A 14,237-nucleotide genomic window follows, 5' to 3' on the forward strand; every position below is an offset into this window, starting at 1 on the left:
TCAATGAAGCATAACTGCGTAAACGCTTTATTTCATACCGGTTTTGGAAAACTGAGACTGATAACTAATCATATTGAGAGACAATGTGCTCGAATACAGGAAACAATAAATGCTTCCCTTTGAAATCTCATCTGTTCTTTATGAGCTCACCATTCACGTGCTTATCTCAGTCATCCATTTCTCTGTGAGGCTCTTCCTCTCACTCGGTATCACAAGTGCAGTTCGGGTTTGACCCCTGAATCCAAGCGTTTGCAAAGACCAGACTCATTTTCCAGCTTCCCCGAAGAGCAGAAAATCTCGCTGTTTTCCCACCACTGTCGTAGACCAATTTTGCCAGACATGGACAGTCCGAGGGACTGAGCTTGGCTGCATCTTTCATCGCTTGTTCACTCATCCGTGTTTGTCCCACGGGACCATCTTTAGTGCCACTTGGTTAGTGTGTATTTGAACGAGCTGACGTGCAGACTGGGAACACTTCCATTCAAGACCCAGCTGGAGCGCAGCTGCCTGGTTTTGCTTCCCACCCCACGCCAACCTGAGAATGTTCCCAGGGCACTTTGCTCCTATAGCCATAGTGGGTGTTACCCTGCAGGGTGATGATTTTAGAGTGGATTTACCTCCCCTCCTGAGCTGTGAATTTCTCAAAGACTCATACTGTTTCTTATTTTTTTTTCTGAGCACCAAACGTGGTCCCTTGTGTGACCTAGGCACCCAGTAAATGTTTGTTGATTAAATAGACAAACTAATTCATATCTTAATATCTTGGTCAATATTTGTCACCGAACTTGGGCAGAAAGAATGTTTACCTGTCATTTGTTCATTCATTCAGTCAAAAAATATTTATTGAGAACGGAACACTGAGGTTGGCACTTTTCCAGATAAATGGGAAGCAGAAATGCGTGATTCCTTTCTGGTGGACAGTTTCATTTAGCACCCACGGTTCTCTCAGAGCAGGAAAGGGGGAAGGAGACCAAGTAGGAAAGCCTAAAGAGTTCAGCTGGGACAGAAGCAAGAAGGGTGGATATCATGTCACTGGAGTAAAAAAAATCATTCCTAAGGTCTTGATTATCCACACTGACTGTGATGAGGCCCAACGTTTTCACCGTGAACTGACTCAGAAATGCCATCCGGGGGTGCAGGGGTCTGCCAGCGCTGCCATAACCAAGTCCCACAAACTGGGAGGCTTAAACAACAGATTTATTGTCTCCTGGCTCTGGAAGCTCGAAGTCTGAGATCAAGGTGTGAGCAGGCTTTGTTCCTTCTAAGGGCCGTGAGGGAGCATGTGTTCCAGGCCTGTCTCCCAGCTTCTGGTGACTTACTGGCCATCTTGAGTGTTCCTTGGCTTGTAGAAGCATCACCCCGATCTCTCTCCTCTGTCCGATCTCTGTGACGATGCAGAGAGCAGAGGCAAGCAGTGCCCAGTGGCTGTTTGCCGTGGGCCTGATCTCATGCCCCCGCTGTGTGTTCAGGCCGGAGCCCTGTGGGGTGCGTGTGCCAGGGAGGGTCAGGGGCCTGAAGAGGAAGCCGTAAGGGGGTAGAATTTGCCCGGGCAAAGTTTAGTGAGTATATGCGGATCAAAGGGTTTGGTGAGACTTGAAAATAGAGTCTGCTTAAGACTGTCAATTATAAACTGCTTGTTAAGGGCATTAATTTCCTTAGTTTAAAAGTAATTAAGAACGCGATTTCTGAGAAAATATTGTTTTAAATTAAGTAGTTATTGAAACTGTCTTGCTCATAGCTAACTGAAAAGAAAACACCTTTGAAAAGTGTCATTTATGAGAAGCCAGGTTTATGTTAAAACTTTGACTTGGCAAAGAATTCCTGATATTTAGTGGGCATGGAGAGGAAATACTTCAGGCAGCTTTCTCCTAGCTTGAAAAACAGAGTTGTTCTGTGTAGGTTGGCAGCAGAGGCAACAGGTATGGAGCGGGGGACGTGGCCCGTGGGATGGGGCCAGGATCCACGGGGGCTGGACCAGGCGTCATCAGGAGCAGAGGGCCAAGCCGGGCACCCTGCCTGCCGTGAGGCAGAATTCAAACCAACCACAGAGAATGATCAAAGCTGGACACCACCTCCTCTTGCGTGGCTCCGTTTCTGATTATGAGAAGCATCCTCACATGTCCTTCCTGGAAGTGGCTCAAAATTTAGATCCGGCAGCTCTTTAAAACTCAGCATTAGCATTGACTCTGATTCGTTTAAAGAGAGAATTAGAAATGAGGTAATTTCAAGCTGACACTAAAAAGTCCATGAAGAAGCACTGGAAGAATAAACAGGAAAATAATAAAAATTGTTCCTTCTGCTTGTCAGTGGGGAACAGGGTAGATGCTGACAAGAGGGGAAGCGAGGAAGTTTTCTATCATTTCGATTTTTCAATAGTTTCACCGATGCAAACATAAACGTATAAATAAATACACTTAACTGTATTCGCTCTCTGAGTGTGTATTTCTTGGCTTGTGTTATCCATTCCAGGCCCCTACTCGTCTTCAGGAAGTGTCTTTGAAAACTTCTGAGTTATGCAGTTGTTTGCAGCTCTCTCTGTGTGGCCAACATTGAATGTGAGATGCTTGTAAGACATCGGTTTGTGTTACCAGTGGGTCAGTGAGCCAGAAGGAGTGACGGAGAAGTCTCATTTTTGATGAATGGGTCAGAACTCGAGTTATTTTTAAATGATTTTCCTAACCTAAGAACATATTACAGAAGCAGAAAAGAAACTTCCGCGTGCTTAGATATCTGTGGCACAATGGAGTCTTCTTGTAGCGGGGAACCTGAGTATGGAGGAGGGGATGCTTGACGGAAGATTAAAGGAGATGAAGGTGCGATCTGGGCTGCTGGGAGAGGAGGGAAGGAACACTTGCTGGGGAGACACTCATCTCTCAAGCAGACGGGGATATTGGACCACGTCTCTTAGCCAACAGTCACATTGTCCAAGGACAAAAGAATTTAATTTCACTGGAACAATTGCTTTTAAAGTACATTTTAACAGGCTTCTAGAAAGTTGAGTCGAGTACTACTGTAGGCACACCTTTGGGTTGCCAGAGTCATGGTCATTCTATAAAAGAGTGGCATTTCCATTAAAAGGGAATCCTGTAAAAAACGGAATTTTCGTGCACTCTTACAACATTGTTGCCAGTCGTTTTCCGTCTGAGTGTCTACCTGTGCGTGCTGTTTGGAGAAGAATCTATACCACGCTGCACGAGCCCCCTCCAAGCTGAGATGTTCTGCTTAGATAATCTGGAGCAGGGAGTTCAGGTCTTCGATGTACCCCGTGGATCAACTGTGCTGTGCTATCCTGTGAGCAGAGCTCAAACGTGTGGATGCGCCTCTCTGGCAGGGGCCCTCTTTCCTATCTACTAGCATCTTCTTTTTGGCTAAAGCGTGGCCTCTGGATAGGGCAGTCTCAGCGCCTCTTCCACTTGTTTCACTTACTCATTGTGTCATTTTGGGGGCGTGTCCACCTCTCTGGGTCTCATGCGCCTGTCACCTCATCTACAAAGTGAGGATGACGCTGCCTCGTCAGAGTTTTTGTGAGGATTAAATAAGATAGTCCTCCGAAAACGGCACGGAGCAAGGAATGAACAGAGAGTGGCTATTAGTGTTACTGTGGTTGTTGTGCATGACAGTCCACTCTTGTAATAACTGCGCTTCCCCTTGAGGCATTTCTGCCAGCATAGACCCACAAGGCAGAGGTCTGCATCATAGATTACATCTGTAACGGGCCCTGGCTCTCGATTTACCTCCATGTGAAGTCCATCCGATTTAGGCACGCCCAAATGGGTTTAATAAAGAAGTTCATATGCGAAGGATCCTATCATGTGCAAAGACTAGAAGTTGTTTTATATTGGATGCCTGGGAACCCCGCCCCGCCCTGTCCCCCGCACCAGGAGATTCGCATGCAGCTGGTCTGGCGTGTGACTTGGGCGCGGGGATTTATAAAATCTTCACTGGGTGATTCCCATGTGCAGCCAAAGTTGAGAAGCAGATTATAGAAGATCGGTAATATTTAGAAATGTTTTAAATTTAAAAAATTATTATTTTAAACCTCATGTCAAGATTAATGTGTGTATTAATTCCATATATTGATCAATTTCCTGTTGCTATCTCAAAGATCATTTTTGAGCCTATAGAGAAAAAAATTTAAAGGCTATCTAATGAGATATACTTTGTCCTGGTCTGTTACTAGAAAGACATTAGACCTCCAAAATTAGGAAATTTTGCTGTAGTTTTTGTGGAATGAAGAGAACTCATGAAAGCTACACATAAATATCTTTGGCATATGTGGGTCTTGTATCTCAGACTTTTTTTTTTTTGCGGTACGCGGGCCTCTCACTGCTGTGGCCTCTCGCTGCTGTGGCCTCTCCCGTTGCGGAGCACAGGCTCCGGACGCGCAGGCTCAGCGGCCATGGCTCACGGGCCCAGCCGCTCCGCGGCACGTGGGGTCTTCCCGGACCGGGGCACGAACCCGCGTCCCCTGCATCGGCAGGCGGACTCTCAACCACTGCGCCACCAGGGAAGCCCATCTTAGACTTTTTGAAAGAGCTCTGGGTTAGGAAATCAGGTGAGCGGTGTCCTGGATGCAGTTGTCATAGGCTGGAACAATTTTCTGAGGGTCAGTTTTCCATCTTTAGATGGAATACTAGTACCTGTCTTGCTAATTTATCAGGGGTGTCTGAGGAGCACACGACTTAATGCGCAGAGTAGAGCTTTGTGGGATGAAAGTAAATCCTGATCACGTTGACCCTGACATGGTGTCAACGATCTCATGTGAGCAGCCCTTACCAGCTTACAGAAGCCTTCCTTGTTCACCATCACACTTAGCCTTGACATCAACCACATGAAGAGGAACTCCCATTTTACACATAACAACACTGAGGCTTAGAAATGTAAAATGAGTTATTAATGATCAAGAGACTTGTAAGTGAAAGAGTTACAAGGAATCTGGGTACCATCATTTCTGGACACACTATGAAATTCTTTAGAAATAACAGAACCTGTTTCTTTGGTTGGTGTCAGGTTCGGTTTTCACTAGGTTGTTATTGTTTTTGTTTTTGTTTTACCATTCCTAGATATATTCAATTATCTTTGCAGCTTGAGTATTTGGTATTTCTTAGAAGTATTGCATCATTTGGGGAATTTAGTAGGCTAGCCAAAATAGTTTTGCCCTAAGCTTCAAACACTTTTTAAAAGTGTCTTCCTGGGCTTCCCTGGTGGCGCAGTGGTTGAGAGTCCGCCTGCCGATGCAGGAGACATGGGTTCGTGCCCCGGTCCGGGAAGATCCCACATGCTGCAGAGCGGCTGGGCCCGTGAGCCGTGGCCGCTGAGCCTGCACGTCCGGAGCCTGTGCTCCACAACGGGAGAGGCCACAACAGTGAGAGGCCCATGTACCGCAAAAAACAAAAACAAAAAAACAAACAAACAACAAAAAAAGTGTCTTCCTCACAATATCTGTATTTGACGTTGCTTATTTATATACAAGAAGGTTTTCTGTGATCACCTGTAGCGTGCTGTCAGTGACTTAGAAGCCATGGACCTTTCCCTTAAGGAGTAAAAAAGTCTAATGGGAGACATAGGGAACCCCAGTTAAATCATTATCAACTCACTAGATTGAATCCCTTTGATGAGCATGGTGTAACTTAGGACCGGGAATATCCATACAGTGGAATATTATTCAGATACTAAAAAAAGGAGTGAAGTATTGATCCATGCTACAACATGGATGAACCTTGAAAACATTTTGATAAGTGAAAGAAGTCAGGCGCAAAGGACCACATATTGTATCATTTCATGTGTATGAGATATTATCCAGGGTAAGCAAATTCATTCAGAGAGAAAGTAGATTAGTGGTTGTTGCTTAGGGCTGGGCTGGAAGGGAGGATTCAGGGCAGGGGTAGTTCCTAAAAGGTAAAGGGCTGCTTTGGGGGGTCATGAAAATATTCTAAAATTATATCATGGTGATAGCTGCAAAACTCTGAATATATGGAAAACCACTGACTCTATACTTGAAATGGGTGAATTGAATGGTTTGTGAATTATATCTCAGTAGAGGTGTTATAATAATTTTTAAAACAGGGTGGGGAGCAGAAGAGAAGGAGAGGAGGTGAGACAAAAACAAAACAAGAGGAGTGGTTCTTGGAATGTCTGCCTGACCCCACTGGAGGATGATTTGACAAGCCTCCTGGATGAGCTGAATCTGCTTCCATTTTCAGAAGTAGAGGGAATGGGATATCCCCAAGCTGCCCTGGAGGGAAACAGGCTTAATATTCCCCTGTTGGTAATACATAGTTTTAAAAAGCACAGATTTAAGGGAACTCTCAGAATGAGCACTGACCCATTTCCCTAAGACCTAAAGAAATTGGCATGACTGGGTGGACAGCTGACAGATGTGGAAAGTAAATGTCTTGTGTGTTTTCTGTCCTTTCATTCCCATCTTGATTTTTTTTCTTTTTAATGAGAGCCAGTGTCTGTGGGGAGAGAATCCATTTGCTGAAAAGAGTGGTTGTATGCAGAGTTGTATGTATGGTTGTATGTATGAGTCCTGCTGTGGAAACAGGACTTAGAGGTTCTACTGATGTATATAGCACTTTACACTGCAGTGCTCATGGATATTAGCAGATAAAATAAGGATTTAACTTGGGGGTGATTTTGAAGGTATTGAATAGCAGAGGTTTTCTTTTTTTTAACTAACAGAAGCTATACAGACATTAGGTCAGGGTCAAACTCAAAACAGGGCTAGATAGTTAAAAAAAAAGTACCACTTGGAATTCTGGAACATGTGGTAAGTATAAATATCTACACATTTTATAGAAGGCAAAAATTCATTCAGGAGAACCGGAAGGAGTGAGTTATAGCTTATGTGTGTCCCTTGGGTGAATTAAATATGTATTTTTATGCTTTTACAAAGATATTAGCCAAAATAAAGGTGTTTTAGTGCCAGCTGGATTCGAAAACAAGTGAGACTGAGTTATTTACTTTCATTTACATTGTTACTACCATAAATCCTGTATTAGTTAGCAGTATTTTTAAACAAACCTGTCATTTTAAAATGTCAGTGTTTTTTTTTAATGTGTCCCCAACTAGCTTTGTACAATAACCAAATTAGGCAAGCATGGTTATACTTCATGAAATGTACGAACCAAATGGACTTAGACTGGTTTTTACTCTCATTTGCTCAGCTTCTTCCCACATATGTAGTTAAGTTTTACAATCCCTTTAGGTTCTGTACATTTTGGTGTAAGGAAACTAAGGGTTTTTCTATACTCGCAACCAAATGAAGTTCCTGAAGTTTTCCCCTACTGACAATTTCTAATAAAATACAATCAAGGAAAGTTGACCAACGGAGTGCAAATGAGACTAATATTTATTCTTGAGTGTGATGGAAGCATGAGAGTCAGAAGGGACAAACCATGGGGTATTAGGAAGAGAACTAGTTTGGGAAGCAGAAAACCCGAGTTCCCGTCTCCTAGTTCTGCCACAAACCTGCTGCGAGGCCCATGGCCTTTCTGAGCTCAATTTCCTCATCTGGAAAATGAAGGGACCAGGACTAGATGATGGCGACAGTGTCTCTTCTAAAAGACTAGCCAGCATTTATCAGCCTGGTGTCCTGCCGCTGTGAGCTAATGAAGACGGCATAATTGAGCTTCTTCAATCTCAGTGAAGCTCCATGTGTCCTGGGCTTTATCTCCCCATGAATGTACCTGTGGCTTCTAATGATGAAAATGGGAGTTGCTTGAGTCTAAGATCAAGTTTAAGGACGAGGATGGGAGAATATCTGAGAGAAAGAGAAGAGGAGAAGAAATCACTTGAAGATGGAAGAGACACAGGTTGGCATCTTCCTTCGCCACTACCTTGATGAGGCCTTGGGATGGCTCCCTTCATCGCCGGAGGGCCGTAGATTCCTCCTGTGTTAACAGGGCAGGTTCTCTGTTATTGGAGGCCAGGGAGACCGATGGGTGGGTGAAATCAGAGCTAATATAAAAGACCCATTCTAGAGGGTATCTCCTCACCATCACCGCCTTGCATCGGAGTGAGTAACAGGGTACAGTTGGCCCTTGAATAGCGCGGGCTTAGGGGTGCCAGCCCTTTGTACCCACGGGTTCTTCAGTATCTGCGATTCTGCATCCGTGGATTCAACCAACCTCGGTTTCAACTACCTGTGGATTGCGTGGTACTGTACTATTTACTATTGAAAAAAATCCACGTGTAAGTGGACCCACGCACCTCAAACCAAACGTGACTCAAGGCCTTGGTGAGTTAAATATATAGTTAAATGGAATTTGTTCTTCTTTCTGTCCTTTTTCTATCAGTTAGTGGAGATGTCAGTGAAGCAGGGATTCCAAAAATATAGGCTGAGGGACCTCCCTGGTGGTCCAGTGGGTAAGACTCTGCACTCCCAATGCAGTGGGCCCGGGTTCGGTCCCTAGTCGGGGAACTAGATCCCGCACGCATGCCGCAGTTAAGAAGCCTGCGTGCCGCAACTAAGACCCGGTGCAGCCAAAAATAAATAAACAAATAAATAAATATTTAAAAAAAAACCCAAAAGATAGGCTGTACAGACAGAAAACAAAGGCCTTTGGTCAATGAAGAGTAAATTGAGGTGGGTTTTTTTTAGGTTGAAGGGTAAATGCATTTTTAAATTGAGATATAGTTGATTTACAATATTATATTAGTTTCAGGTGTAAAACATAGTGACTCAAAATTTTAATAGAGGGCTTCCCCGGTGGCGCAGTGGTTAAGAATCCGCCTGCCAATGCAGGGGACACGGGTTCGATCCCTGGTCCGGGAAGATCCCACATGCCGCGGAGCAACTAAGCCCGCGAGCCACAACTACTGAAGCCCGTGTGCCTAGAGCCTGTGCTCTGTGGCAAGAGAAGCCACCGCCATGAGAAGCCCACGCACCACAGCGAAGAGCAGCCCCCGCTCGCCACAACTAGAGAAAGCCCGCGTGCAGCAACGAAGACCCAACGCAGCCAAAAAAATGTTTTTAATAGATTATACTCCATTTATAGTTATTATAAAATATTGGCTCTAGTCCCTGTGCTGTATAATATATGCTTGCAGCTTATCTATTTTATACGTAGTGGTTTGTATCTCTTAGTCCCATGTCCCTGATTTGCCCCTCCCCCTGGGTTTTGAGTTTTCAGTGTCACCATAACATGCCAAATTTCCTTCTATCCTATAGAAAACAGTTGGAAGAACATTCTCACTTGCTAAGAGCGCAGAGCCCTCGAGTTGCACTTTGGGGCTCAACTTCCTAATATGAAAGTGAGTTTTCACACTGAGAGGACTAGTGCACTCTTTCCTCATCAGTGTGAGGAAACTTGAATTGTTCAGACCAGTAATATGGTGATGAATTCCGATTTCTGGCTTGAGCATTTCCTCGTGGGCCGTGGATCCCTTTTTTTTTTTGGTTGGAAAACCGGCCCGGGAGTGTAAAGGGGCATCAGATCATCAGGGGACAGACATCGGCTTTCCTGTGGCCTCTGCAGGGCTCACAGGTTCAAACACAACCTCCCTGAAACCAAAGGACTTTAATTGAGTAGGTAAAGAGGTCCTCATAATTATAAACAGCAGTAGGTATAACAAGAGGCTAAATACCTAGCTGGGGTTTTAATTAGCTGGTGCTTCAAATTAGTCATTTTGGTTTCAGCCAGAAATCAGTGACGTTCTGCACTGTGAAAACCTCATCACCCTGTAGTTTGCTCCTCATTATACTTCGCCCGGTGAAGCTTTCAGTACAACGCCCTGCTGAGCAAAAAAGGAAAAAACGGGAGAGATTTGGTTGCATTCCAAGAGCAGTGAAGCTCTATGGAGATTAAGTTCATTCTCACCAGAGATATGAGAATTAACTGTCCTTTGTTGTACGTGTTAAAAGATGCAGCAGGTAACACCCATGTGCGCGCTCAACCTGCTCTTCCGATTTTTCGTCTGGAATTTGGTAGCTTAATGAACTGATGCAAAACGCAGCCAAGAGCCTTCTCACAAATCCAGCCTGGGTCGAAAGCCCCAAGCGCCCTGACTGCCGGCCGCTTGAAGGGTTCTCGTGCATGTTGAAGCACGTTTCCTTTCTTCTCTTCCTTTCTTTCCTTTTGGGTTTTAATTATCTTGCCCTCAGAGGAAGAGGAAGGTAGTTTGCAAAGCCAAGAGACCAAAGTCCCTTGGTTCTCCTCATGGGACAATGAAATGGGATCCCCGGGACTGTCATTCTGGGCTGTCAGGTGCAAGGAGTGAACAGAGAGCCGGAAAACTGACATATTGCTCGCGTTCCTTGGAAGCGTGAGGCTTCTGCTCTCATGTTTGCATGGAGCATCATGGCTGCAGCAAACCCTCTTCCCAGGTCCCACCCCCACTAAATATTGCTTTAACTTGTCCCCTCATCCCACCCCTGACACCCCATCGTTCTTACATTTCGGCAAACTGATGATGGGCTCAGGTTACACAGGGCCAGTGTATGATGCTGAGTGAGTCTTGTGCTCCACGCTTCATGGACCCCAGATGTTACCGTTGACTCCACATCAGCCTCCAACACAGAGACATTGCGTCACGTGGCGGCTGTTTGGGGTTCTGATCTCAGCTCGTGAATGGGAATGACAGATGACGCCAACAGACGTAATACCTGTGGATGGCATCTGGGACTGTGAATGATGGGCTGGCTTTCAGTAGTACCTGGACTCGGCGTCTTTGTTGACCAGGCGGGGCCCAGATGTGAGGCCTGGGCTTTGGGTGGAGCTCTGGGGTGTCTTTGATGTCCCCAGACGGTGCTGACATTTGCTGGGCATACCTATGAGTGATCCGGTGAGCTCCTCTGTATCTGGCATGGTTTGCATTATGAAAGGATAATGTCCAGGTAAACGTCCTATAAATGTTGCCACGATTTGTAGATGGGGAAATGAAGTGCTGTTTATCCAGGAGATAAGGCTATCAAGGTCACTTAGAATTTGTCAGTTCACGTATTCCTGTGGAGAAAGGCGGATGGTTAGGTGTATTGACCTGTTACACTCCATCTATATCAATATCTCGTTACGCTGCCACGGGTATTGCATGCTCTGGGATCTTATTTTGTAAATTAACATTATGATACTCATGAGCAAACTAGGCTACCAATGATAGGTATTAAGGTTTGGAATGTATTCAGAACCTGTCGACTGTACTTATATATTATATCAGTGTATCTCTTATAGTTCCTTTAGCTATTACGTTCGTTTGCGTGTCAATTACCTAATTAAGTCTTCACATGACATTGCAGGTTTCGTCTGCTAGCCGAAAGTAGAGCGTTCCTATGGAACCTTTCATAAGCAAAATGGTGTAAAAGTGAAGAGTATCCCCCCAGTTTCTGCAAGTTCTCATTACGCCACTTGGCGTTTAAGAAAGACCTATGTTAGTAAGGGAATGACGTTTTTTGTAAAAGAGAAAATCCTCTTCGGATTTTTTTTTTTTGTTAGCGAGAAAAGGTACTAACACAGGTCTCTCGTAAAAGTGGCTTGCTGCAAACGTTTGGAAAGCAGGGGATACCTGTATTAACATGGGGAAGGAAAGCAACATTTATACAGCACCTGCTAGGCATTTTATGTACATATATAATTGAAATTTTCCCAGTGTATATGTACTCACTTTGAGTGGAATTACAATCAAAAGCGGGGAGGGGAACCCAATGAACAAAATAAAATCCACTGCTGTGAGACTTATAGATTATGGTTTAGTATGCATAGTCTTGCATGATGAAGAAAATATTTTTTTTCTTAATAAGGAAGCATTCCATTCTATAAAATCCAAGGACCCAGAATGTATCTTAGATATAGCCTGGAAGCTTTTGTACTGATCCTCCAGTGGGAAAGCCTGAAATGTCATGAGAGTCAGGGTTACACAGTGTTTATAAAACATTTGTGCCCTAAGGTCATTCAAAGGTTTTTACACCTCTTTTCATTGTTAGTAGTTTGTTGGTCAAGCCAGACCCCTTTCTTTGTGAACAGTTTCCCACAAAACAAAAAGGAGTGTGATTGATTGGGTGACTTGGATTTTTGTAGACTTCTGAAGACGTTCTTAAACTCTCCTTTGATTTTTCTTTTCTTTTTCTTTTTTTTTGGCCGCCCCACGTGGCATGCGGGATTCTCAGTTCCCAGACCAGGGATCAAACCCAGGCCCCCTGCAGTGAAAGCTCGGAGTCCTAACCACTGGACCGCCAGGGAATTCCCTCTCCTTTGATTTCATTACCACAGGCTAACACTGGCTGTGGGCCCAGGACAGAATTCCAGTTTATCCACAATAACATATTTGATAATTCCTTTCCCTTAGGACTTCGTGACATCTGTGAATTCTGAGCCCTAGGCAGTTGGCAACACAACGCAACCCGAATTCAGTACTTTTTTGCGCAGTGGACTGACTTTGGGGGACTCTGCTGTAATTGCCTGTAGTAATCAAGTAAGGACAAGGGAAGAGGATTATGCCATACTTAAGTGGTCACGAGTACAGTTTCTAATAAGCAAGTTTCTGTTTTCTTCTGTATTCGGAAGAACTGGTCAGGGTCTTAAACCCATTGAGAATAAAGAAAAGGAGCCCTGCTCTCTATGCAGTATCAGTTCGGGTAGCCTCGGCTTGTTGTTTTGTTTTTTCTCCTTACTGATAACAAGGGAGATCTAAATAACTTACATGACTAATTCATCTTTGTCTCCTTTTGTCTTTTTTCTTTGCATGTCAGTCACTATGAACAAGACCGTAGTGCACTTAAGAAAAGGGAATGGGAGCGGAGAAATCAAGAAGTCCAGCAAGAAGACGATCTCTTTTCTTCAGGCTTTGATCTTTTTGGGGAGCCCTACAAGGTAGCTGAATATGTATGTAATCTATCTTTCTGGAAAATGGTTGCTTGTTATATTTTTGAATGCACTAATCAACATTTAATCTATTTGCAAAACACCCAAATCATCTCCAGGAGAATATGTTTTACAAATGAAATATACACATATGCTGTATTGGGGGCAATGGCAAGTTTCTGAGGAAGTCTTCAGAGACAAATTCCATCTTCTTGGGGGAACACAGTAGGATTTGCAAGGGACTTATGAGACTTCCTGTCTCCAAAGAATTCTTTCCTGCCCAGCACTACCTACAGCAGGGAGTGCCCCCTGACACTTTGTCTCACTTTGATTATCAGCGTGGCAGCCCCTGAAGACTTCATCAGAATGTCAATGGATATGTCGGTTTCTCCTCCCAATCAGTGCCATCCATGGCAAGGCCACTGCTTTCTGTTTCCATTTTAGGTTGTTAGCAGCTGTTCAGTGGTTCGAGTACTCTTTGAAAATCACTGTTCTAGGAGAAAGGGAAAAGCCAATCATTTTTTTCCCGGTGATGAATAATCATGGGTTAGGAGATTGCCTCAACCAGAAGAGGTAGCGTAGCTAGGTTGATTTTTCTAGTGGTATTCTGGCTAGTGTGTAGCTCCAATAACGATCATACTTCTATGTCTACAGGTATTGATTTCACAGTGACTGCCTCTGAACTTTCTGTTTGGGGTGGGGTTGGGAGAAGAATCTTGGTGAATTGCTGGCAGCTGGTTGGTTTTTATTGACATTTACTAGCAGGGTAATTTTCTGTAATGAAACACAAATGATCTAAGAGGTAAAACAACAATAGAGGAAATGTTCACGAGTTGTGATTTTAGAAGAGCACCATTTAGGCGACAGTGACTGGGGTAGACAGTAAGCTGTCTGGACTGGTGACTAGTGAGGCCAGAGTCCCGGTGCCTTGTTCAGACTAAGCAAGCAGCTCTTGATTGAGACACTCAGGTGCCTTCCAAATGTGGTAAGTCTGACAAAGAGACTATTAGTTTTCAATTTGTCAATAATAGTATAATCCTTAATAATCCATTTTTCCTATCTCAATTGATTTAATTTCTATACTGCCTTTGAATGTGCGCATGTAGAGATATGGTTAGCTTGACAAGGATTTATTGAAGGCCCACTGTGTGCCAGCCACGTCTTAGACTAGTGTCCAAAGGGAAATAAGACGTAGACCCTGCCTTCAAGGAATTCCTTGTCCAGTGGCAGAGATCATCACGAATGAGTGAGGGCATGACCGCATGGTAACTGCTGAAGAGGTAGGCAGGGGAAAGATGCCCGAAGACTTCTTACCTCGTACCAAGGAGTTTGGACATGAGTCTGTACGCGAAGAGAAGTCATCGCGAGTTTTAAAGTTAGGACGTGGCTGGGACAGACGAAGAACTGTAAAGATGATGTTGGAAGTGTGGAGAGTGG

The 14,237-nt window shown here is 44.3% G+C and overlaps 1 protein-coding gene across 1 annotated transcript in view; it reads left to right on the forward strand.

Annotated features, from left to right (window-relative positions):
* AFF2 (AF4/FMR2 family member 2) overlaps positions 1 to 14,237 on the forward strand; it is a 499,888-nt gene that overhangs the window by 143,551 nt on the left and 342,100 nt on the right. Inside the window, exon 2 of the mRNA XM_029240247.1 lies at positions 12,689 to 12,809. Coding sequence (XP_029096080.1) covers positions 12,689 to 12,809 — 121 coding nt within the window. The remainder of the gene's footprint in view (positions 1 to 12,688; positions 12,810 to 14,237) is intronic.

The sequence above is a fragment of the Monodon monoceros genome, unplaced genomic scaffold, assembly GCF_005190385.1.
Source record: "Monodon monoceros isolate NGI ecotype Baffin Bay Population unplaced genomic scaffold, NGI_Narwhal_1 Super_Scaffold_22, whole genome shotgun sequence".
Lineage (NCBI taxonomy): Eukaryota > Metazoa > Chordata > Mammalia > Artiodactyla > Monodontidae > Monodon > Monodon monoceros.